Genomic DNA, 22,348 nt, shown 5'->3' on the forward strand with positions numbered 1-22,348 from the left:
GGGTGGTATTTGGTTCGTCACGTCCTCGTTCACCACAGCAAACCAATTCCAGCTACTTTTGTTGTCATCACAGCAATTATACGAGGGGAAAGACAGTATAGAGGGATAGCCAAAAAAGACAAGCAAAACAAGATGAATCCGCAGAAGAGCACCAGCAGATTCCTCCCCTCATTCCTTATTTGCTGATTCAACCTTGGGTGGGGTCAAGGCTCAAGCATCCTCAGCCTCTTCGGCTACGAGATACGCAAAATACAAGAACGACGACGAGAACCACGTCATGTTTTGGAAGTAGGAAAAGCCAGCTTCAGGGATTGCATGGACTGTAATACTGGGTGTCCAGTATGTTTGGGATCTTGCATCTGTGCTGCGTATGTGGGTATTTCTGCAGGGGGGGTGTATGTCAGTTCCATGATCCTTAATATGACATATGCCCCTCCGACAAATATCAATGGGGCGTTCCGTTGCCTTCTACCCATTTCTAACCGCTTCGATAGAATTTATGTAGATTCCTGTGGGCTTGAGTAATTTGAATCAAGGTTCCTTGAGGGCAGGGCCATGGGCCAACCAACCGTTTGGTGGCAACCCCTATGATCGTACCCAAAGCCATGGTAGCTTTTCTTGGTTTAACTCTCTTCAGGCACTCGTACCTGTACCCATAACCTTGTATTTCTGGTGCATTTTTATGACTCTCCCCCCGCCCAAAAAACAAACTCGGTACGAGACACCGTAATGTCATGTACACATCGCTAACTATTCCTTCCTCTATTTGATTATTGTGAGAAGGATAAGAATGGATATCGATCGCTGAGGGTTCTTTCTAGTTGCATGGGTTCGTGGGTGGTGCACTGACCGCCACGGGCATAATTGACAAAACAACCGAAATGATGCATTAACTTATCAAATCAAACCTCTGCTAAAGGGGTTGTGGATGCTGTGATTGCGAAAATCCCCATAAATACTCTAAAGCACATAGATATGTCAACAATATTAACAACTGAAAACCCCAATGGAGATAATAGAAATTTGCACTCCAGCTCCTCACTTGGCGCAAGGGAGAAACTCTCATATGAACTCCATCATGGTTGGAAGCCCTGGCTGGCTGAGAGTTACCGTTCCCCGCAGCATTTGCAAGAATAACAGCAGGAGATGGAGAGAGTGATCTCTTCGGATCAATTCTGCGACAATGTTTTCTTTTCAATTCCACACTATGGGATAAATAAAGCTGTAGATCCAACCCCAGATGAAGGACAGCCGTGAGTAGCCAACCGTTGGCTCGGCTCTGGCGCTGGCTATCACCAATGCCTCCCGTGCGAACCAACTATATATGGGCCGACCCGTTTGTTCAGATCACTTGGACCAGAAAAAGGAAAGCGAAAAAGGTCAAGGTTCGGGAAAAATTGAAAATATGACCAGTCTTGCGTGAATAGAACAGATGCTCTGACCGCCCCCCGCCCCCCGCCCCCCGCCCCCGTAAAACAGCTTCGGGTAACAGTAATTGATTTTTTCCTTTGAAAGTGAGAAATTCCCGATCAATGAAGTCTCATGTTTTGTCAAATTCCTTGATTTTGTCAGTCTTTTCCCTGTTGGATACATGCTCCACGTCTCCTACGTCGAATGTCCTCCGTTGTCCCCATTGCCCCTGGTTTCAATCCGAGACGAAGGGTTAACGTCAAGTTTCATTCAAGCCTGCAAACGTCAGTATCCTCTCGGATACACCTCGCATTGGCTGCTTGCATGGTTCGGGTGGTGGCGCCAAAAGACGGGTCACCCCATATCTGGCTAACATTCCGTTCTTGAGCGGCAGGATATGGACTTCGCTACATTTTTGATTGGGCAGTTGCCTCCTTTTTCCACCGCCAGGGAGAACAATGTTTTGGCTCCAGGCAAAGATCGGTGAACTCTCGGGGTTGAGTGGACAAAGCGGCGTCTCAGCCAATTCGGCTGCCTCGTTTTGAGCTCTTTGATTTGGATAGGGGAAGGACTGGGGGAATCCTAATCATACGCGGTAAAACCAACAGACACTACTTCGTATTTCAACTATTGTTGGAGAAGGTGGAAAAAAGCGTGCTATGACCCCTCAATCCAGTACTCCATAAAGCGATATCATTGGAAGAATCGCTGTAAGATAATCAAAAACAAGTCCCCCCCTTTTTTTGTGGGCGATCTCGAGTCCACCATTCTGGTCGCTGGAACCAAGGTCTGAACTTTGAATTTCCCTCTCAACAAGCCACAACCGCGATTCAAGGAGAATTGGTAATTGACATAGTTACTCCGTACTGTGTAGAACGCAGCAACTCATCGTTTGGGCATTCACACATCCGCTAAAATTCATACGGCATAGTGTGTATACATGGCCGTAAAAATCCAGGCTGCTTGAAGAATTCTTCCCGTTCTGGGACTTTACTTGAGCGATATCTTCCGTGATGAAAATCCAAAGGCCTCTCTGTAATATGTCATTGCTCAGAGGCACGTTGGTGCCCGGTGACCACTATAAAATGGATTCTCAGAGGTACGATGAATCAATCAATGGCTGACCAAGTTCCAAGGTTTCCCATGGATCAACCCCAATGGGGCCAGAAATATTTTCTCAGATCAAGGATGCAGACGTCGTGATATCCAAATGCAAATGTCAACGACCTTCTGACGACTAGGTCAGCTATTACATGTCCTGTCTTCTCTTATTGGAGGTGCAACGCACAACCAAGGCCCTGCCTGACGCCATTATCGAGAGGAGGAGCATGCCATACCCCTATTTTCATGGTCTTCCCAGAGTAAGGATTCTGGTGCTACGCTATTGAAACCCATGGATGGCTTATTGAACAAATCCCCCAAGTCATACCAGAATATGTTTCCTATGTGATCACCCACGTTGTCGGTGCTGCCCTTCCAGGGGCTCATTTGAACAGGATCGATCACCCTATAGCGTCGTCAGCCATTCCCGATTTGATTGTTGTATACCTTCCTCAAAAAACGAAAAGGCCTCCGAAAATGAAATACAAGCTCATCAGCATGCTTATTCCCTTATTGATGTTGTCGGGCGTTCATCACACATATCTGCCAGACATCTGTGTCAGGGGGGAACATTCGTTGTTGGAGGACAAATTATGCGAAACCTTATGTTCACTTCATGGATAAATATATTTACCCAGGAGAACGCAATAGTCTTTGGAAAAAATGTTGGCCCAATGTTGTCCGATGGAGTGGCAGTTGACGTACCTTCATGGCCTAGAGCTTCCCACCTGCGATGGTAGTAGGTACAGTACATCCAGTACAAGGGGAAAAGCGTAGACTAATCACCTCCATAGCTACCGTGGACACCTACTTCCAAAACGACAGCAACTCTGCAGCACCCATAGCATAAATCTAATTGACCATTCGGTACGAAGAGTATTGGCTGGTATAGGAACATGTTTGCCCCGTCAGAGAGGTTTCACGAAAGTGTCAACCTGATATGATTTATTTGCTCTAGACGTCGCTCGACCATCATCAGCTGGCACTCCCTATACAACCACAATACCTGACATTTTAGTAGCTGTTGGACTAGGATATGAAGTTTTGTTTGTAGATGAACTTATTGCTTCCGGCATATACAAATGGCTGAATATTAGAACTATTGCATCCGGATAGATAAATTAGAACCGAAAGGATATGTATAGAAACGGTTTGATTCCCTAGATTACAACTCATAGTCATATGCGAGGGATATATTATGAAGATGCTTCGAGCAAGTATCGTCGAAGGTTAACAGGTGACGAAAAAAAAAAAAAAAAGAAAGAACGAACGAACGAAAGAAAGAAAAGAATAGTGCAGATAGCTAATCAAAAGGAATTACCGCTTTGAAGAAGATAAGGTAAAGAGAATAATTGGGTAGTCTGTTTTGGGGGCGTCTAATGGAAGCACAAACAAGGACGATAGGGGAGATATATATAACGAAATAGTAAAATGAAAAGGTGCCAAAAATAAGAAAGCAAATAAACAGAGAAATAAAAATAAAGAAATAAAAATGAAAAAAAAAAGGTCCCCTACTCGGGCTGTTTTTTGTCATCGAATCGTATACATGCTTGAGAACGCCTTCTTCCACTTTGAGCACTCCTTCCATACGTATAGAAATCATGGGAATGTCGCTATGTTTTGGTACCGGCATACTTAATAATAATAAAACCGGACCAGAATCGAAGATGTCTTTCATTTTCATTTTTATCTCATAAGCCAGGAGAAAAGGGCCCAAAGGCCGTCCAAACCTTCTAGCCTATCACTCGGGTTAAAGAGGTCGAACCATTTGGTTCGACGTAGCCGGAGAACGTACCACGGGGTACCAGTGCTATCTCTTGACGGGTCGGAAAAGTTGCCTTTGTTACCTGTAAGCCACTCAAGGTAGGTGGAATGGACGCGGATGTGGACGATTGAAAAATGGTGGTTGATCGAGGATACCATGAAAATCTGGTTATTGTCAGTCTTGTATACAATACGAACAGACATAGCGCAACGTAAAACAGTGGAATTGGGAGTAAGATAAGAGATGACTAACATCATCAACAGGAGAGTCTTTGTCTTTCCCGATCTGCTTGTATTTCATTTTCTTGTCCCACAAACTTGGGCCAGGTTGCAAGATTTTCCATCTCTCAGCAACGCTCAGCTTTTTTGAGCCGCTGGGCCCATGGCGCCTAAATGGAAGTGAAGATCTATCATATCTGGATCTTTTATTTGCGGACGGGACATCCGTATCGGGAGTAGGTTCCTTGGGTTTATCGGTATTTTTATCGGCCTCCGGGCCAGGGTTATCCGCTCCACCCCATCGTGGCTTTGTGGTCCACCATTTTCCGTCGCCAGGTCGCATCTCCGTTGTGCCTTCTCTTGCTCTTTCTTGTGCGAACAGAAGCATCGCAGCAATCTCGCGTAAAAGATCACATATCTCCACATTTCTGCTCCCGGATGCGTTATCTTTGTCATAGAATAATGTTTCGCTCCTGCATTGGACAAAAACCATGGGTCCCTCGAGTATACCTTTTCGTGCAGCTTGTCTGTCCTGGGGAGACCGCGCAACAACAAAATTTTGGCGGACCGGGAAAAGCATGCTCTTAACTTGAAGGCGGGGCGGGAGGCTTGGAATGGTAATTTGACATCCAAATGCCCATGCAACCATTTCCACCAAGCCACGGAGGGTTTCTTCACGTAGATCATCTGGGCATTCACGACCAGTACCAGTCCTTCGGCCACAATACATTGTTTTTGTGTGCGGTCCTTGAGAGGTCTCGTCACCTGTGTCCCCAGTCTTTGTTTCCGCACTGGTGCTCGTTTTGCCCTCCGGAACGCCAAAACCTTGTTTCCCCGCCACTGGTGGGCTATCGATATGCATTTTATCCGGATACTCGCTTTCTTCCTTGGAGGGGTCATCAACTACAGGACGTTCAAAGAATTGATCTAAACTGGTGTCCCAATATTGGGCTATCTGGTCAAGGCCGGCCCAAAACTTTCTGCTCTGGGTGAGCTTGATCTTCTCACGTCCGGGTAGAGGGGGTAGTCGCGAAACTGCCCGAAAGGCGTCATCATTATCATAGAGAATTTCATCTTTCAGAAGATCATATCTCTCTTTGCTTGGAAACGGGGAGCCGTTGCTCATTAGAACGGGAACTGGCATCGCGTCTGTTCCTGACGCTTCTGTGGCTGAGGGTTGAAGCGTCCATTGATAGGGAGGGAAGGTCTTCAAAACACCTGACGGAATAATTTCTGATATGGGAACATTGGATTCGGTGGTAAGATTCAGAGACTCTATGTGAATGGGCGAGACATCTTGGGGCTTTTTAATAGCGCATAGCAACTTATAGAAGTCATCGCAACTGTCCTCATTGAGTGCTTTGGGCTTTGAATCAGGAAAGTAGTCAGGGAAATCAAGAGGTGTTGGGGAGGCCGGGGGGTTTCTCTCCTTTCTGGGGTCAATGTTGATCGACGGTACTGGTTGTAGATTGTTAGTCCTGTATCCCGCATGAGCTTATAAGGATGCGCATCCAGAGAGGAAAGAATTTGGCGGGGAAAGAAACAAAATAATAAACCTAAGCCTGAGGACAGGGGTGATTATATGTTCAATGGTAGTGATAACAACCCAACATGAACATGGGACAACAATGAAAACAACTGGTTTGAGCAGGGAGTTTTCGAGGGTAGGGAGCTTGATAACGCGGAAAACAAATGCGTTTAATCGCCCTTCCCTTGACATCGATAATGTGCGGGAAAAAAAAAAAAAAAAAAAAAAAAAGGGATCATGGAGGAAAGTCACTCGTCAGATCGACCCTGAAGTAGACAAGAGGGAGTAGAAAAAACGACCCCAGGACAGCTCGCAGGATTGTTATCTTTGTGCATCGATATCATTCGTGTTTATTGGGTTGGAACTTATGGAACGTGGGTGCCGTGGACTTCTGTGTAAGCAGCCAACGAGAGGTGCGAACAGAGAATTAAGAAATGGTATCTTACGTAGGCTACCTCCCCACGAAAACATGGTGATAGTTGATCGTTGTGGATGTCTCTTCGGGGCTGGCGATTAATGTAATGGTGGCGACCGAGTTGACAAGGATTTAGCGGCTGTTTCCAACCTTGAATGACTTCAAATATGGCTCGCCTGTCTGTGTGGGCAGGTATGGCAGCAGATAGAAGAAAGCCCCATATGGACAACGGTGCGGACAAGGAATTCAGGGAATGCGGGAAGCTGGAGGTTGAGGCCGATGTTGAAGGTCGACTGGGGGGGGAACTCGAGCGCTTCCAGTCGTATCTCAAGACGATAAAAGGCGGCAACGGAGGGGTACAATTAAATCATCCCGACCAATCCACGCTGCGTTGAGTAGAGACGATCCCGATTAGCAGGCGGACTGATTGAAAACTTGCTACTATGGTTTTCCTCGTGGGAATTTTTTTTGGTCATGGCCAATTCCCTCGTTCAGTGCGCTTTGTGGGTGCGCTTTGTGGGTGTGCTGGCAAGAATGACTGCTGTTAGATTGCGACGCCTGAGGCTACTGCGAGTTTTCGCCAGGATGACTACAAATCAAACCAGTTAAAGCGTTGACTAAAGCGGAGAGGCTAAGGGAAGCACTGCACGGAAGTGCGGGTAAGGAGCCTGTTCGGTCGAACTTCGTTAGACGCAGTGAAAATGACCTATCATGCTGGGGAACAGGACAACGGTCAAAGGAGCTAAGACAACAAGCTGCATGTCTCCAATCATTTCAGACGACGAAGAATGATCGAGATCCAAGGACAGAGGAGAAGACACTTGGAAACGAACCATGGGGAAAGCCTATTATTGTCCAAGTACAGTATACTACTACTACTCTACTACTCCCCATGCAGTAGATTGGTTCAAAGCAAATCAGAAATTTCGGATCTCTTTGTTTGTTCCATTCCGTAGCTAAATTGAGGGAGTTACATCTTGTGGCAACTCATGGCCTTTGCCAATCTAAGTATTTCTTTCATTTTTCACAATTATCTACTTAATTAACTTCGTTAACTAGTTAGTTAGTTATCAGCAAATATTTTGACAAAGCAGAGAAACTTGAATAGCTACAAAGGGATGCAATCCAAGCCAACTAATAACGCCACTTTCCAAATAGCGCCAATCTCCACCAGAATGATGCGCTCGTGGGGTCATTTCTGGTGGAATGCAGAGCATAGAGCTACTCGGTTAGGCGCGTCATTTTCACGATGGAGACCACACCGAGAAAGCATCTGAAGGAGGGTCACCTACTAAGAAAGCCAATGTTCGGCCGAAGCGAGGTGCAAGTTTCAATTGTACTATGGGCGAGGGTTTACCGGGGGATTTCCATAGAATATCCACATTTTGCGAGGCCTCAATGCTTGTTTACGGGCGATCCTAAAGAGTATTTTTGTCCTTGGGATCAAGGAAGAGGCGGGGATCAAACGGAAATCGTCAAGCCCTCGGATATCCTCCAGGCGGGTTGGCATTTACATACCACAGACCACAGGCGAGCCCCGACTTCTCGAACTAGACCACAACCACCAGCAGGTCAAATGGCGGGGCAGAGGCTCATTCATTGCCCACGACCAAACCCTTGGTTTTACCTTGACTTGTCTTCAACCCCTTCAAACACTCGACTCCTTGGGTGTCTAACTGTACGAGTATCTCTATATCTCTTCCCACAGTCCACCGCTTGGGATTTCCAGCCTGAAACCACGCTATTCCTTTTTTGGCCCTGCTGGCCTGAACAGGAAACTGCCTAAATCAACCTCTCGCTGCTTGAGCCTCCTCCATGTTCCACATCTCCAACTTCAACCCTTTCTTGACTGGTTTTTTTTTTTTCCCTCCATTGACCGGCTTCTCCTATTTCAGGCTCTTGGAACTCCGGATTTTCTGGCCCCTTCGGTTTACTGTCTTTATAAACTGATGCAGAGATGTGCTTACTAAAAGCGGTTTCAAAGGATTGAGATCATAATCCGGCTTGGGTCTTCTATGTCTCATCTTTTCACTAGTCCTCAGTGTCATGACAGAACCTGAGGCTGACCGTCAGGTTGACCGCCCCAGCTGGCAATGTTGTCACTGAACCCATAGTTCTCCATAGCACTGTTCCCCATGTTAGAACGGAGGCTACTTAATGCTCTGTTATTTGCCTTATCCTAGGCACTCTAATACAAGAATGACCGTCCTGGAATATAGATCTTTATCCTCGGCTTAGGACGTGGTACTTGCCTCTAAAGCCAAAATGAAACCTCCATGATTTTCTAGGATCCCGGGAGATATATGGAAAGACAACACTGACCTCGGCTTGAAAGCGCCAGAATATACTCTTCGATGCAATATTTGAAACTTTGCAGCATCATCTCGATCTACATATCCATCTGTTGGTATCAAAACACAATATCACTAAATTCAGAAAAGAAATAATACTCCGTTTATTGTCTGCTCTCACTATCCTATATACTTCCACGCATGGAGTTGGTTGACTCTTTTTAGGTCATTTATTCGGATATTAACGAGATATCCACTTCACGCTGGGAGTATTCTAGTTTTCCAAACCAAAAGCTCAGCGTGGTCGCCCAAACAACTGGTTTTTGACCCTGTTTATCGCTTCGCTATCGAGAATGTAGCGTCTGTCTGTGCGCTAGGGGTGGCCGAATGGATACGGCTTTTGTTCCAGCAATGCTTGCCAAAGCCATTCTGAAACTGTGATATTTGTCTGGGGACCCCATCGATAGGACTTGAAGGGTGTGAACTTGACAGTCGTTCTTCTTTTCATGCTGAAGTATTTCAAATGATTGCGACATACATACCTACGATTCGCTCCATCCATGCTCTATGCATGGTATTTACGTGTTTTAGTTTCCAGTGTAGCCAGAGGCTGCTTACTTGTCTGATTCAACATGTTCCGTATGCCTACCTTCTCTGCCTCTGCTTCGCCTTCATCTCTCACCAGCCCCATTTTCTTCGATCCCCAGAGTACAATGTTCCTATGTGTCCGTCGCTCGTTCCTCTCTATTTTCGAACATTCGTTCATCCCCTCCTTTTATTTACTCACTTATTTACCAAATTATTTCTTCCTAAATTCTTTGCATCCCAGGGAGTTTGAATTGGCGTTTATGCAATAGTGATATCGACACCGTCGCTGAGCCGCGACATTGCAATGTCGAAGTCGACAACAGCCTTCAATGGTAGAAGGTTCTCCGAAGTTAGCCGTGCCCATCATACCATCGCTGGGGCTACAACTACGATTAAAACTTCCTCAGTTACTCAAATCGCTTCCATATCTGGAAACTATTCTTTTGTGCAAATGTCCCGCAACTCTAGCTCTCCAGGGACTCCTGTATCAAAAATGCTCCTCCTTTCTTCTCATCGAGTAAATGCTGGGATCGCTATAATTCCTTCGAAACCTAACCCCTCAAGAACGGATCGAGTTCCATCTTCCTCCTTACAAAACACAACGCAGACATGGACAAGTCCAGGTCTAACTGGAATAGATATGTCAGCGCACAACGATATGGAGTCCCCGGTTGACAATCTGAGCCCTCGTCAAATGGGTGCGATCATCGGGGGATCTGTCGGCGTCACCGCAATAATTCTGATTGCAATCGCAGTATTTTTTGTGCTCCAACGGAGAAGACGAGGCCGATATGCCGTGAAGCGGATGACCAAATTGAGCTCCGAAAAGAAGGGCAAAATTGGCAAAGCACGTCAATTATCCTCCTATGGCCTTGCCCTATCAACTAATCAAACCAGTACTACGGATGTGTTCTCAGACAGTCAACTTTTATATCATGGAGCTCCGTTGCCTATTAGATTTAAAAGGTCAAATACTCGCAGCTTCTCATATAAGATTGAGCACAGCAACAAGTCTGCCAGTCCAACTTTTGCATATTGCGGTTCTATAGGACGCCACAACAATAGGCACCTTGGGAAATCAAGTTTACCTGGTCAATCAAGGCAACCCCGGCACGAGGTGTGGCGTCGTTCTTTTCCGCACCCGAACTTCCGGGAATCGGTCACTCGGAACTCCAATTGTATAACGTCAATAGATTTCCCCGACCCGCTCCTTGACTCGCCTCGAAATTTAGAGTTGGAAATTTCTTCCCAATGTCCTTCAGCTTCTTCTCATGACCCCTTTTATCAAAGTGCGTCGAAAAGGTCGAGGCGATCCATGAGTGTTTCGTCGATGCCGGGCAACGGTGGTGGGACCACAAACCTTACATCTAGCGAAACCTCATATCTATCTCTAAATTTTTGTTCTGCGCAGTCGGGGACACAAAGCCCAGTTCCCCTCCACATGCGGAGGACGCATTCCCGAACGCCTTATTCTCGTCAGCGAAACGATTCAGTGGCATCCCAAATAGAGAGGGATTCCGCCAGCAGCGGCAGTGTGATCATCCTTCCCGGGCGGATGAGTGCAGCCTCCTCTGAAATATTTGACGCTTCCGCATCTGATATTTCCCTCTGGCGAAGGAACCGCTCTCCACGAGAGGACAGAATTGATACTCGTAGAAGTGACCCTTTTGATCTCGAAAGCCTCGATTCCAGTTCAACGGGCGATAATTCGAATTTTTGAGCAGACGGACACTTGGGATCCTGTTGGCCCACCACGGGACAAACGACTAATTTTAAAACGGAGTTTTTGAACATAAATAAGTTTTGCACTCATTGTTATACCCCTGAAATGTAGGCGATTCTGCACAATTTACTTTTAATGTTTATCTTTGCAAGTGCGTACTCATTTATCATCTCGCATTCTCTTTCCTAGATTTGCGATGACCTAGTTGATCCAACCCTCTTCCTTGCCTCCTGCTCCCTGAACTAAATTCACACTTCAAACTACCTTCCCAAGAGGACGGTATATTTGGCGGCCTTGGTTCATAATCATCCTTAGCAAATTCTCTACTTTGTTTCATCCTTTTTCTCCTTTCGGTCGAGGCATCCTACGTTTATAAAGCGGCTCCACCCATTCCACTTCCCTTCTTTCACAATATCCCGTATAAATTAATATTTGAATTTGTTGCACCGAAGACATGATCCCTGTTCGTCCAAGGTAAGGGGTGACCGGGGATGGTGAGCGAGAAGCTTGCTTAACTTCTAATAGAGTATATGTGGGCTATGAACCAGGTAAAAAAGTAATTGTAAAGCGATTGATGTATAGATATTATTCTTGATATGACCCCAGCAAAAATGAAAAGGGTGAAAAAAAGAGGGGAAAAAAAAAAATCAAGACGTATTGGGAGAAAAATGTCGTTTTTGGGTATTATTGCATTATTTTTCTTGTCATTTCGAGCGCTAGGTATTCTTTTCTTCTTCTTCTTTGGCCATCCTTTCTGTATGGGAGCCCCACCGGCGCTTGTAAGGCTGTCCAATCCAAGTAGGTGATTATTTCGCCTCCTTTTTCCATTTCCCCTTCCTCCTCTTCGATCAGATCAGGGAACACAAAATAAGGTCCGAGGTGAAAAGATGAGGGAAATACGAAGAGGAAGGCGGGAGGGAGGATTATCATGAGATTTTGCTTGTTAGCTTTGCAACAAAAAAGAAAGTGAAAGTATGAAATGACATAAGAGAACAAAGCCCCATAGGTTTTTTGTTTTTTTTCTCTCTCTCTCACGCAATCACCTAACAAGGAAAATATATAAACACCTCCCTAGTATTGGGCCCATGGAAAAAAAAAAGAAAAGAAAAGAAAAGAAACCATAAAGAAAAAGCATTTATTCCTGTTCCTCCTCGCCCTCTGCTACAAGAGCGTTTCTCTTGGCAGCGATACGCTCTTGTCGTCGTTCGCGGGCAGCCCGGACCTTGGCGCGTTTGGCATCCATCTCCTCCTTAATTGTGCGTTCACGGGCCTTCTCAGCCTTGGCCTTGTGGATCTGTTGTTAAGCAAATAGTTAGTCGTGAATCGTGTATAGATTGTATTTTTGGATAACTCCAAGTATAAACTAAGGGTGATTTTCGCCTAGGTCCTTTGTCTCATGTTTCTAGGAACAATCACAACGCGTAAAGTTGCACATATTTGTGGATTTGATGGGAGGAATGCTTACATGCTCAACAAGAGCACGCTTGTGCTTGAAGGTGTTACCCTTGCTCAAGTGGTATAGCTCGTGGTAGAGGTGCTTGTCGATTTTGCCAGCAGCGCGATATTTGGCGAGCAGACGGCGAAGAATTCGGAGACGGCGCATCCACAGGACTTGGCTATGAGTTAAGAAAATTGACATGTCAGAAACATAATCCCAAATACATTCGAGCAACGGTCCTGTTTTCATGTTCGCAAGTCCCATCCAGCATCAAAAGTCTATTTGACTCTTGCTGCAAATCTCTCAATAGCGAACTCGAAGAGTCCAATTCCCCCAACCCCCAAAATCCCAAGGAGGGAAGAATTTGACAAACCTTGGCATTCTGGCGTCCTTGGTACCCTTTCTCTTACCGAAACCGCGATGTCGTCCGATTTTTCTAGCCTCTGCGAGCTCCCGGGCTCTGGAACGTGAGTGCATGGTCACAGGCTTGTGGATGATGAGGCCATCGCTCAAAAGCTTGCGGATGGTCTGGCGGGAGTTGGCGGTGGAGATCTCGTTAACTTCATTGGGATCGAGCCAGATCTTGCGTTGGCCGCAGCCGACCACGGAGGCCGCCAGGCGCTTCTGGGTGCGAAGGTTGACCCTGCCATTCTCAAGAAACAGTGGTTTTTTTTTGTCAGTCAGAAATTCTCCACTGGATTTGTGGATTGTGCATGCGCGCTACTGGACAGCGGACGGATATTATTGCGTTCAAATTTGCGGAAGCTGGGCAGAATGGTGCTGCGGAGACTCGGAGTAGATGAAATAGGGGTGGCCGTGGGAGATGCAGAAGGGACTTACATCTTGATGCCGGATATTATCGATGGTCGGTCGTTGACGGATTGGATGTTCGAATTCCCACAATCAATATTGACGACGACAGATTTGCGTTTGGGGTTGGGGAAATGGACGATTAGCTAAGCAGGCAGCTAAGCGAGCGAGAGCCCGCACTTAGGGCTTTCATGCGCTAGGCTTTATTCGGATGCCACGGGCTTGGCAATATTGACAACTTTATAATGCGGCTCTTAGTTTCTGTTGAATTGAGAGGAGCGGAATATAGTGCATCAGATGAGATCTATTAGATATGATTTTATCGCATACAAAAGTGTAGCTGATAGGGACGAGCATATACAAAAATGGTGAGTGTATTATTCAGCACTATAAACAATCAGCATCAGTCGTCGCCTATCGACTCCTCCAGGTCAATTCTTCCCACACTCCAAACCTCCTTTTCATCCTCAAGTTCATCACTGGAAAGTCCCAATCCCCCCTGGCCACCTTCAGCCTCTCGCCTCTCCCGAGCCTGGTTTGCAAGCTTCAGGGCAACGCGTTTAAAGTAATCTTGCATGCTCCGTTTCGTGCCCGTGGGCAGCTCGGCTCCTGCGCCATTCATGTATTTTTCGAATACAGTGGCTCCGGATTCGACTACTGAAAACAGCGCCAAGAAAGCTGCTTCCGCGGCCAGTTTAACCGGTATCACAACATCCCGCACACTAGCAAAGACGTATGGCGCCAGGAGAGGGAGATGAGGACGAATGAGCTCCGGATGCAGACGGCTGACTGTTCGAACAATGACCAAAGCTATCCGGCGAGTATCCGTGGGCCCACCGGGCTTGATTACATTGGCAAGAGCTTCTACTAAAGGTTTATCTGTCTCAAAGTTTCGCGTTATGCTCTCTGATAGAAGATACTTGCCTGCCGCAAGAACGCTGTTATCCGATATGAATGTCTGTATTAACAAATATATTAGCTTCCTGACCCTCGATTAAGACCGCCCGTGTTGTGCTTACATCTTTGTTCGAAATGCCATTGGATATGACTGATGGGGTCTCAGAAGGAAATTTTTCTACGAGAAATGCTGCAGATTCCACTAAAAGCGCATTGAGGTTAAGAACCGAGGAGTGGGATAGGTGAGGCGTGAGGGCACGGCTCCTATCGATATATAGTCAGCCTCTAATTGATACAGAATTAAATTTGTAGGTTTACGAAGGTGTAATTACTTTATCAGTGGAACGGCAGCAGTAGCTGGAATAGTTTTGACAAGAGCGCCGAGAAGCCCGGCATTTGTAGTATTCATCGCATCTGTTAAGGATCAGTATCAGGGCTCGGACTCTACCAAAAGACTGGCTTCGGAGACATACCATCTCGCTCATTGGACTCATCGTCAATAAGAGCGAGGATCGCATTTCTAGATGCATCACTCATATTTTTACCCGCTTTGCTTACAACTTCATGCAATGCTTGAAGCATGGCATTTCTAACACCAGAATCGGAAGTTTTAGAACCAGCGACAAGCTCTAGACCACTATATTAGCAGGTTATATCATGTTGCTGACTAGGATAAGAGCTTACCAGCTATGAGTGGATCGACTCTAGGCGTTAATGTTATCAGGATTCCTAAACCTTTGGCAGCTCTCTTTCGTGATACATCACTCGAAGTATCTGCCAGTCCTCTGGCGAATGTCCGCTGCAGTTGCGGCAAGAATGGTTTCACAAATAGAGGTATCTTTTCCAGAAGCTTGTTTAGAGCTAAGAAAACGGCGCCTAAAGACATATTGTTAACATGTAGTCACAGGCCTATCAGATTGTCAAGATAACGTACACTTGATATCTACAGATCGCTCTGAGACAACTCTGATCAATGGACCGGTGATTTGAGTGACATATGGTCTTAATGCTTCCGCACTTGTCCTGTCTATGATATCGGCAATAGCAAGTGCAGATTGTACACGCTGGTCCACATTTCCATTGAGAAGCCCTTGAAGAAATATTGGGAATATCGATCCAATTCCTTTCGGTAAGCAAAATCCTGGAAGATCAGATCCTGGAACACCAACTTGCCGCAGAACTTGACGCGTTGGAATGACCAAAACTTCCATTTCCTCCTTTTTTATGTGTGTAGTGAGTTGTGTTAAAGCATCCCATGCTGCTGTTACCACGCCCTTATCGTGGTCATCAAACGAGATAAGCAATACGCGAATCAAATCGGGGTGGTAACGGGAAATATCGACGTCTGAATGGGAGAAGAATCTCCCTAAGCGGGTGGCAGCATTTGCTCGTTTGCGATGATCCTCATGCTTCATCAGCGATAACATTACACTCATTGAAGCGTTTAGTCCATCATATTCATCCACAGATTCCAAAATAGTATCAAAAGCTTCTCCAATCTCATCCCTGAGCTCATCATCTTTGGTGGAAACAATGGTATCCATAAATGCATTTAATATGGCAGGTAACCTTCGGGTCATAGAAGAGCTTGCTACTTCAGCCAACGATGCTAGAGCCTTTGCATTGAATCCGGAGATAGGTGCGGTCAATAATGTTGGAATGAGATTGGGGAGTATCAGGTTGGCTCTCGTAGTTTCCGTCAACAGCGTCAAGAGGGCAGAAAGCGCTTGTTGTGCATCGGCCTCGCATCTAAGAAGATGAAGTAAATTGGGAAGAACCTGGTCAACTACTCGTTTGCCTAGTATATGTTGCAGGGCATCAAACGCGTCGGCTGCAGATTCACGCACGGTCTCGTCATGGTCTACCAGGGCAGTCCGCACAATCGATATGAGAATCTTCTCATAATCTTCTAGTGATTCAGCTGAAGCGGAGATGGCGAGCTCTCGTAATGCAATACAAATACCTTGCCTTGAGTCCACGTCCGTAGATGCAACCAGACCGGCTTCCAGCGACGGTAGCAGTGTTGACAAGACCCCTTCTCCGGCCTTCTTGATAAGCTCGCCTAATGCATTTCCGGCAATAACCTTCTGTTCCATGTTGGGACTTGCAAGCCGGCGAATGATGAGCTGGGACAGGGTAGGTACAAGTTCTTTCAGGGTCCGAGGGGTGGCGACTAGTGCTTTCCAAACCGCTATTGCTGCACTTCTTACCAAACCGGAAGTGTCACAACGACAAATGTAGAGAGAAGAGAGAACCTTGTTGCGTTTTTCCTCTCCCAATACTTCAAGAAGGGATTGGCCAGCTTGTGCAGCATTGTCTTCTTCGTCATCATCCTCTCCTCTATTTTGGATGCCAGTGAGATTGAAGAGCAAGTCGCCAACCAACTCCACGGAGCTCAGCCTAATGCGGTAATTGTCATCAGCTAAGCCTCTCTCAAGTTCTGGTAATAAGAGGTCAATGGATTTGGTGGCGAAGTTTTTCACCAGGAGTCGCCCGGCACGAAGGGAAGTCTCGCGGATTGCCTCGACATCATCTGCCAAACCAGCGAGAATAGGGGGAATGATTTTGTTAAGATAAGAGGCAAAACTGTTACCAAAACAGGCAGGAAGAAAAACGAAAAGCGACATAAACCCTTCCCTGACTGACGCCTTAGCACTTGACACATTTTGCAAGATAGTAGGCAAAGTTTCTTCGAGGCGCGAAGTACCCAATCCCGCAAGTACTTCAGATAACGCTTGAGCGGAACCCAGACGATCACCAGCCCCAGTATCTGATTTGAGAGTGGTCATAAGGCTTGGTATAAGGTCTGGGAGGGCGTCTTCGCCGAGTTTTTCGATAAGAGAGCCAAGTGCTTTGGAGGCCGTTGCACGAGTCGTCGGGACAGGGTCAACGATGGCAAGTTTCAACCCAGCGACTAATATCGGCAAATGTGAGATAAGATCTTTACGTTCTGTGAGATGAGCCAGACTGCCGATAATCTGAGCTGCTTTCTTTTTGGTAGCTGACCGGTCCCCAAGTCCACGTTCGAGGATTCGCACAACCAGTGCAAGGGATGGTGCATCCAAGTAATGGATGAACGACACCTTTATCAATGCGTCCAATGCTTCGTCGGTATATTTGGTAGGGTCGCTAAGAGCTCTGAGAAGAACACCAACAAGACTCTTCACCTCAGGGTTGCTGATCACTTCCCCAAACCGCTGAAGGCTCCGGTTTGCAGAATTGCGAACCTCCTTGTGACTGTCATTTAGGACAACTGTGAGAGGAGGGATGATGTCAGGGAGACTAACGGCAAGTTGCTGAGGGTCAAGGTATGCCATAGCTCCCAAAAGGTCGCAAGCTCCCTTTTTGCTGCGCCACTGCTGATCGTCAAGCCCGTCTAGAAGGGTCGGGAGGATTTGCTTGACACCATAAGAACTCAGATTTGAAAAGCATGTTTTAGCAGCATCTAAGCAAGCATTGCGAACATCGATGCTTGGGTCACCAAAGCTGCTCAATAGCTGCGGAACGATTTGGATAACGTATGGCTCGAATATACGCCCTAAGATCAACGAGAAGAGTTCGAAAGCCATAATGGCACCTTGTCTTTGATTCGCTTCCTTCTTGTTCTCCAAAGCATCTGTAAGATGGGCCATAATACGATATTCTCGGAATGCCGATACTCCTTTCCCGCCAACAATACCGGCTAAACCGTATGCTGCACCGCGTCTCGATGCGTATTGTTTTGAATGAAGAAGTTGGTCAAGCATATCGCGGATATAAGAGCCCGTTTCTGTGCTCGAGAGTCTGATGACGGGGGGAAGGCACTCGGCTACTGCGAATTGAACGGTTTCAGATGGGGTGGATAGAGCGGCAAGGAGTTTCCCGATAACGGTGTCGACCCGTTTATCTCCTGGCCTCAGGTGGCGAGCTAGGGATCCGTATAAGACTACAACAGCCTCGTTGAGCCAATCCGATTGTTCACTCGCTTTATCTGACGTTTCTAATGATTGTTCAAATAGTTGCATCAGTTGTTCGACATTTTCGGCGCCTCTCAATGTGATAACAGCGCTACCACTTTCAGCCATTTGGCGTCTCACGAAAGCACTCTTATCTATTAGCGGGCCCTCATTGATCAGGAACTGAAGTAGTGTGACGATTTGGTCTTTTTGAAAACCCTTCACCATTGCCCCAAACGCCAGTGCAATTCCACTTCGAGGCTCCCATTTGTCTTGCCCATCAACTTTTTTAGGCATGCCGTAGGCATCTTTTTCTGGGGCTTTAGGTCTTACTTCTTCTCGATATTTCGACTGTAACTTTGTAAAAATATTAGTGAACACTTCTGGGCTAACTTCACAAGCATGGGCAAGTGCTCTCGCCGCTGTCCCTCGAAGTTGTGAGTCCTTGGTATCAAGATATTTGATCAAGAGATTTGCGGAATTTTCATCAACATCGAAAGCATTCTGCTCCCAAATGGCCTCCGCCGTTTCTCTATTCTCCGCTACATGGTCGTGACAACCCAGCCAGATGTACTCCGAAAAGTCAAGGTCAGTAAGATCCATCTCCGCCAAGATAGCCTGGAGCACCGATGTTCGCACTGATATCTCATGGACTATCGAAGCCTTGAGAATGACTTCAAGCTCATTTCGATCGATGTTATGGGTTATACACCTGCAAAGGTCAAAAAAGGTGTCTCGAATGATTTTATAGTGTTGGGTATATTTCTCCATAGACGATATCAAAGTTTGCAAAGTCTTAATGCGAGGGAGTCTATTGTCGGAGACTATTAAGATTGTAAGCCATCTAATCCTGAACCTATAAATGTCTATGGAACTTACACGAATTTGTGTGGAAAGATAGAAACTCGAGAGCCAGTAAAATTTGCTCTCCTTTGCTATCTTTTGACTCTTCAATTCCATCCCTATCAAGTACAATGAAAATCAAAGGGAGGATATATGATAGGGTAGCAAGATCAAATGGTCGCTGTTCTGAACCCAAACGAAGACGATAGAGAATTCTTGCCACAAGTTCTACAGAGATTGGTCAGTTGTAAGTATTTAAAATCAACCATTTGTGGAAACACACCCCCTAGAGGTTCATCTTCTAATGCCGAGTCTAAGTAGGTTCTCCCGAGTGCTCGCAGCGTAGCTATTCCAACAAATGGTCGTATTAACCCAAGCCTTGAGGAGATTCGATTTGAACACGCAACGTATGCCAATGAAATGGCATCCGCGACTAAGGCGCCGGCTCCAGCTTTCGCCATGTCCGTAAGGCACCCGACAGCGGGGTTTATCCATGTCTCAACATCAGTTGGGGGACCTCGGGCAAGGCTTTCAACGATTCCGGCACCTCTTTTGATTATTTCTTCCTCTGTTTCAACATCTTTTCGAATTTCAGCTTCTTTTACCAACTGCACATTAACTTTTGCCTGTTCATCTGCAGTCAACTTTTTCTCTTGTTGGCCTCGCTTCTGTGCAACTTGGGCCCGCAGCTCTTCCTCCCATTTCAAAGTGTCCGCATCCTTACCCTTGCCTATAACAGGTTTAGATTTCGTACTCAGAACATCCACAAACATAGTTCCTTCAGGTGTCCGGGCTATAGCAATGTCAGTTGGATCAAATTTCAGTATTCGCTTCGGATCCAGATCTTCATGAATTTGTTTAATGAGACAGGGAATCATGATATCGGGAGCCACGAAAGCTAAATCAGCTGCAGCGCTCCATGCCGCAGATTTTCCCCTGGTTATCTGTTTTCGAATTGGGTCCTATCAAAGTTCAAGTTAAACACAACATCGCTTCGTAAAGCATTTTTTGAAACGACGTACAGTTATAGCGTTTAGGATCTGAGACATGCACTCTTTGTATTTCTCATGAACCAATTCCCTCGGATCTATACCGGTTTTCAAAACAACGTCAATCCATTGTGTCCCTGGTATCAACAGCGGCCGGCAGAGAACGAGTAATTCAACAAGTTGGTCTTTGAGAATTCCATTGGTTATTTCGTTTTCAGGGTAACGTTCAGAGGGTGAAAGGCTGATAGCTTTGATTACAAGGTGAAGTTTTTCATTTCCAGTGCATGCACTGAACGAAGCCGAGTCTTTATTGGAAGTATCCAGAGAATGAAGCCAATCCCACAATGTAGTTATCGCTGTTATCCCAACAAGGGCTGGATTCCCACAGCAGCATTGTTTGAAAGCACTCACTACATGTCTTCGGACTTCTGGAGGAGTACTAGATGAACAGATCATGTAAATGAAAGCCTGTCCCCATGCGTCTCTTGCGGCAGGGTCTCCAGCCTCAAACACCTTCGATCGAGCAATTGTAGACAGAGCACGTGTTTTCCATAGGAAGTCATCCGCTGAAGTCAGTTTCGTGTAGATTTTAGGATTCAGAAGGAACGAGGGTTTAGGCGATATAGAAAACGATTGCTGGAGAACCCTGTCGTACGCCAGTAACAAAGATCCATTCTTATCTTTTTTATTTTTGAGTCTGCTTGATAAAGCAGTCACGACGAAAGCTATTGTAATAGCCCCACTCTGAACCGCAGGTAATGGGTTAGCGGCTATGTCATCAAATGTTTCCTGAAGTCTGGCAACTATTGCATGTAAGAAATCCATTTCGAGGTTAGAACCAAATAACTGTTCATCCTCCAAACCCCACAAAAGTTCTCCAACGTTGACCAGCCACAATTTGCGGAAGATTATTCGTTTCTCACTGCAGCCTTTCGCTATAGCAGTGAATATTTCCTTCCCAACAGGTGCTGCAGCGCGAATGAGGAAGGCAAAATGAAGGCAAAATGACTTAATCTCAGGCTCCAAGGCAATTTCACTAGCTTCGCGGGACAAGGCCGTGACGAGTCCTTCCAGTATAAATTGAGATGTATTCGTGGAAGGTGGAATAGCCGAGAGTATTTGAACTTGAAGGCCACGCTGTTCGGCGTTGGTAATTTTCTGGGTTTTGAGCGGTGCCACCACTTCTTCTACTACCTTCAATAGCCAGTGTTCAGCCCTACATCTAGAAGCCAGGCTTTCAAAAGCTTTGACAGCACCAGTTCTGATAGCTGGATTTGTGGTCTTGATATTTGCTAGGAGTGGCTTGCAGAAACGAGTAAAGAATATTTCCGATATGTCGACCTTTGAGTGTATTGAGGAGGCAAGGGATGGTATAACTCCGCTTAAAACTATTTCAGGAGCTCTAAGGATGGCTTTTTCCAGGGATGGCCAGACATTAACCTCAAGGTCTTCAGCAGTAGCGAACGATATAAAGAAATCGTGTAATCCTCCTACAATATGGAGAGGTAGAACTGTCCTCGATCCAACAATCTCCTTAGCATAGTATTGAAGTATGCCAATCTTTAAATCTTCCAGAATCGGTTTTCTATTAGGAATCCGGTGGCTGACCCCAGCTACGATCCCAAGAAATGGAGCATTTCTTGAACCCGAGATGGCATCACTCGTCAACAGAGGAATTGCCCGCCGTAGGATCTCCTCGCCGTTTTCCTCCGGGGAAAAAACTGCTCGCAATGCTCGTCTGGTCACGACAACAGCTGAGTGCTTCACGCTTCCTTTGGTTTTAGTACGCAAACAAATTTCGATGACCTTGGCATCTGCGGATAAAATCTCTAATACAGACTGAGTGGAGTCAGGCATCTCGCTTAGGAGTTGTAGTAGCAGCGAACACCATTCTGCTAAAACAAAAGCATTCGTAGAAGCTATTGTCGACTTGGAACATTCTTTCTTTAATTCCTGAATGAAATATTGAAGGTCGAGGTTTGCGGTTGGAATTCGAAACAGCGCACCGAGACATTTCTGCACTGCTTGACGAGAGGCGCGGTCAACGTAAAAGGGATATGTCCTGAATAAAAGCTTCACAATTGGTCGAAAGAGGTCCTGCGAGATTTGGGATCCTTCAAAATATTAGCTTAAATCGTAGAATAATGCGATAGATAGGGAGTTCTTACCAGACAATTTCTCATGTAGCTCATGAAGCCCATGGCAGCGACGAGCTGTTGAACCCGAGAGCACCACTCTCTCCAAATTTTCAAAACAGCCCTCGCTCACGTTGTTCCTTTCAATTTCGTCCATGTCGCATGGCTCTCGCGCATGTTGGGACTAAAAGGAATCAATATGGAGGTGATTGCTCACAATGTAGGCCCTCCGTTGTTCGTCAGTTTCGGGAGAAAATAACGG

General features: G+C 46.1%; 6 protein-coding genes across 6 annotated transcripts; 3 read left to right on the forward strand and 3 right to left on the reverse strand.

Annotated features, from left to right (window-relative positions):
* Window positions 1–210: 210 nt before the first annotated feature.
* HCBG_04627 (uncharacterized protein) lies at window positions 211–1,736 on the reverse strand (the record flags this gene model as incomplete). The annotated part of the gene is made up of 4 exons (XM_045431676.1): window positions 211–382; window positions 570–762; window positions 1,236–1,318; window positions 1,717–1,736. 4 exons carry the CDS (start codon window positions 1,734–1,736, stop codon window positions 211–213), a joined length of 468 nt encoding a protein of 155 aa, XP_045288229.1.
* Window positions 1,737–3,185: 1,449 nt separating this feature from the next.
* Window positions 3,186–3,627, forward strand: HCBG_04628 (uncharacterized protein; the record flags this gene model as incomplete). Its single annotated transcript, XM_045431677.1, has 3 exons — window positions 3,186–3,250; window positions 3,306–3,397; window positions 3,470–3,627. 3 exons carry the CDS (start codon window positions 3,186–3,188, stop codon window positions 3,625–3,627), a joined length of 315 nt encoding a protein of 104 aa, XP_045288230.1.
* Window positions 3,628–4,197: 570 nt separating this feature from the next.
* HCBG_04629 (uncharacterized protein) lies at window positions 4,198–5,620 on the reverse strand (the record flags this gene model as incomplete). Its single annotated transcript, XM_045431678.1, has 2 exons — window positions 4,198–4,440; window positions 4,529–5,620. The coding sequence occupies 2 exons, from the start codon at window positions 5,618–5,620 to the stop codon at window positions 4,198–4,200; spliced, it is 1,335 nt and encodes a 444-aa protein (XP_045288231.1).
* A 2,066-nt stretch (window positions 5,621–7,686) lies between these two features.
* HCBG_04630 (uncharacterized protein) lies at window positions 7,687–8,113 on the forward strand (the record flags this gene model as incomplete). Its single annotated transcript, XM_045431679.1, has 2 exons — window positions 7,687–7,773; window positions 7,811–8,113. The coding sequence occupies 2 exons, from the start codon at window positions 7,687–7,689 to the stop codon at window positions 8,111–8,113; spliced, it is 390 nt and encodes a 129-aa protein (XP_045288232.1).
* Window positions 8,114–9,956: 1,843 nt separating this feature from the next.
* HCBG_04631 (uncharacterized protein) lies at window positions 9,957–10,687 on the forward strand (the record flags this gene model as incomplete). The annotated part of the gene is made up of 2 exons (XM_045431680.1): window positions 9,957–10,433; window positions 10,607–10,687. 2 exons carry the CDS (start codon window positions 9,957–9,959, stop codon window positions 10,685–10,687), a joined length of 558 nt encoding a protein of 185 aa, XP_045288233.1.
* A 1,011-nt stretch (window positions 10,688–11,698) lies between these two features.
* Window positions 11,699–22,152, reverse strand: HCBG_04632 (60S ribosomal protein L19; the record flags this gene model as incomplete). The annotated part of the gene is made up of 13 exons (XM_045431681.1): window positions 11,699–12,333; window positions 12,505–12,655; window positions 12,851–13,120; window positions 13,318–13,433; window positions 13,742–14,245; window positions 14,307–14,448; window positions 14,517–14,598; window positions 14,658–14,813; window positions 14,869–15,060; window positions 15,119–18,943; window positions 19,246–19,906; window positions 19,985–22,048; window positions 22,120–22,152. 13 exons carry the CDS (start codon window positions 22,150–22,152, stop codon window positions 12,175–12,177), a joined length of 8,355 nt encoding a protein of 2,784 aa, XP_045288234.1.
* Between the last annotated feature and the right edge of the window lie 196 nt (window positions 22,153–22,348).

This window comes from Histoplasma capsulatum (assembly GCF_000150115.1).
Source record: "Histoplasma capsulatum G186AR genomic scaffold supercont2.5, whole genome shotgun sequence".
Taxonomy (NCBI): Eukaryota; Fungi; Ascomycota; class Eurotiomycetes; order Onygenales; family Ajellomycetaceae; genus Histoplasma; species Histoplasma capsulatum.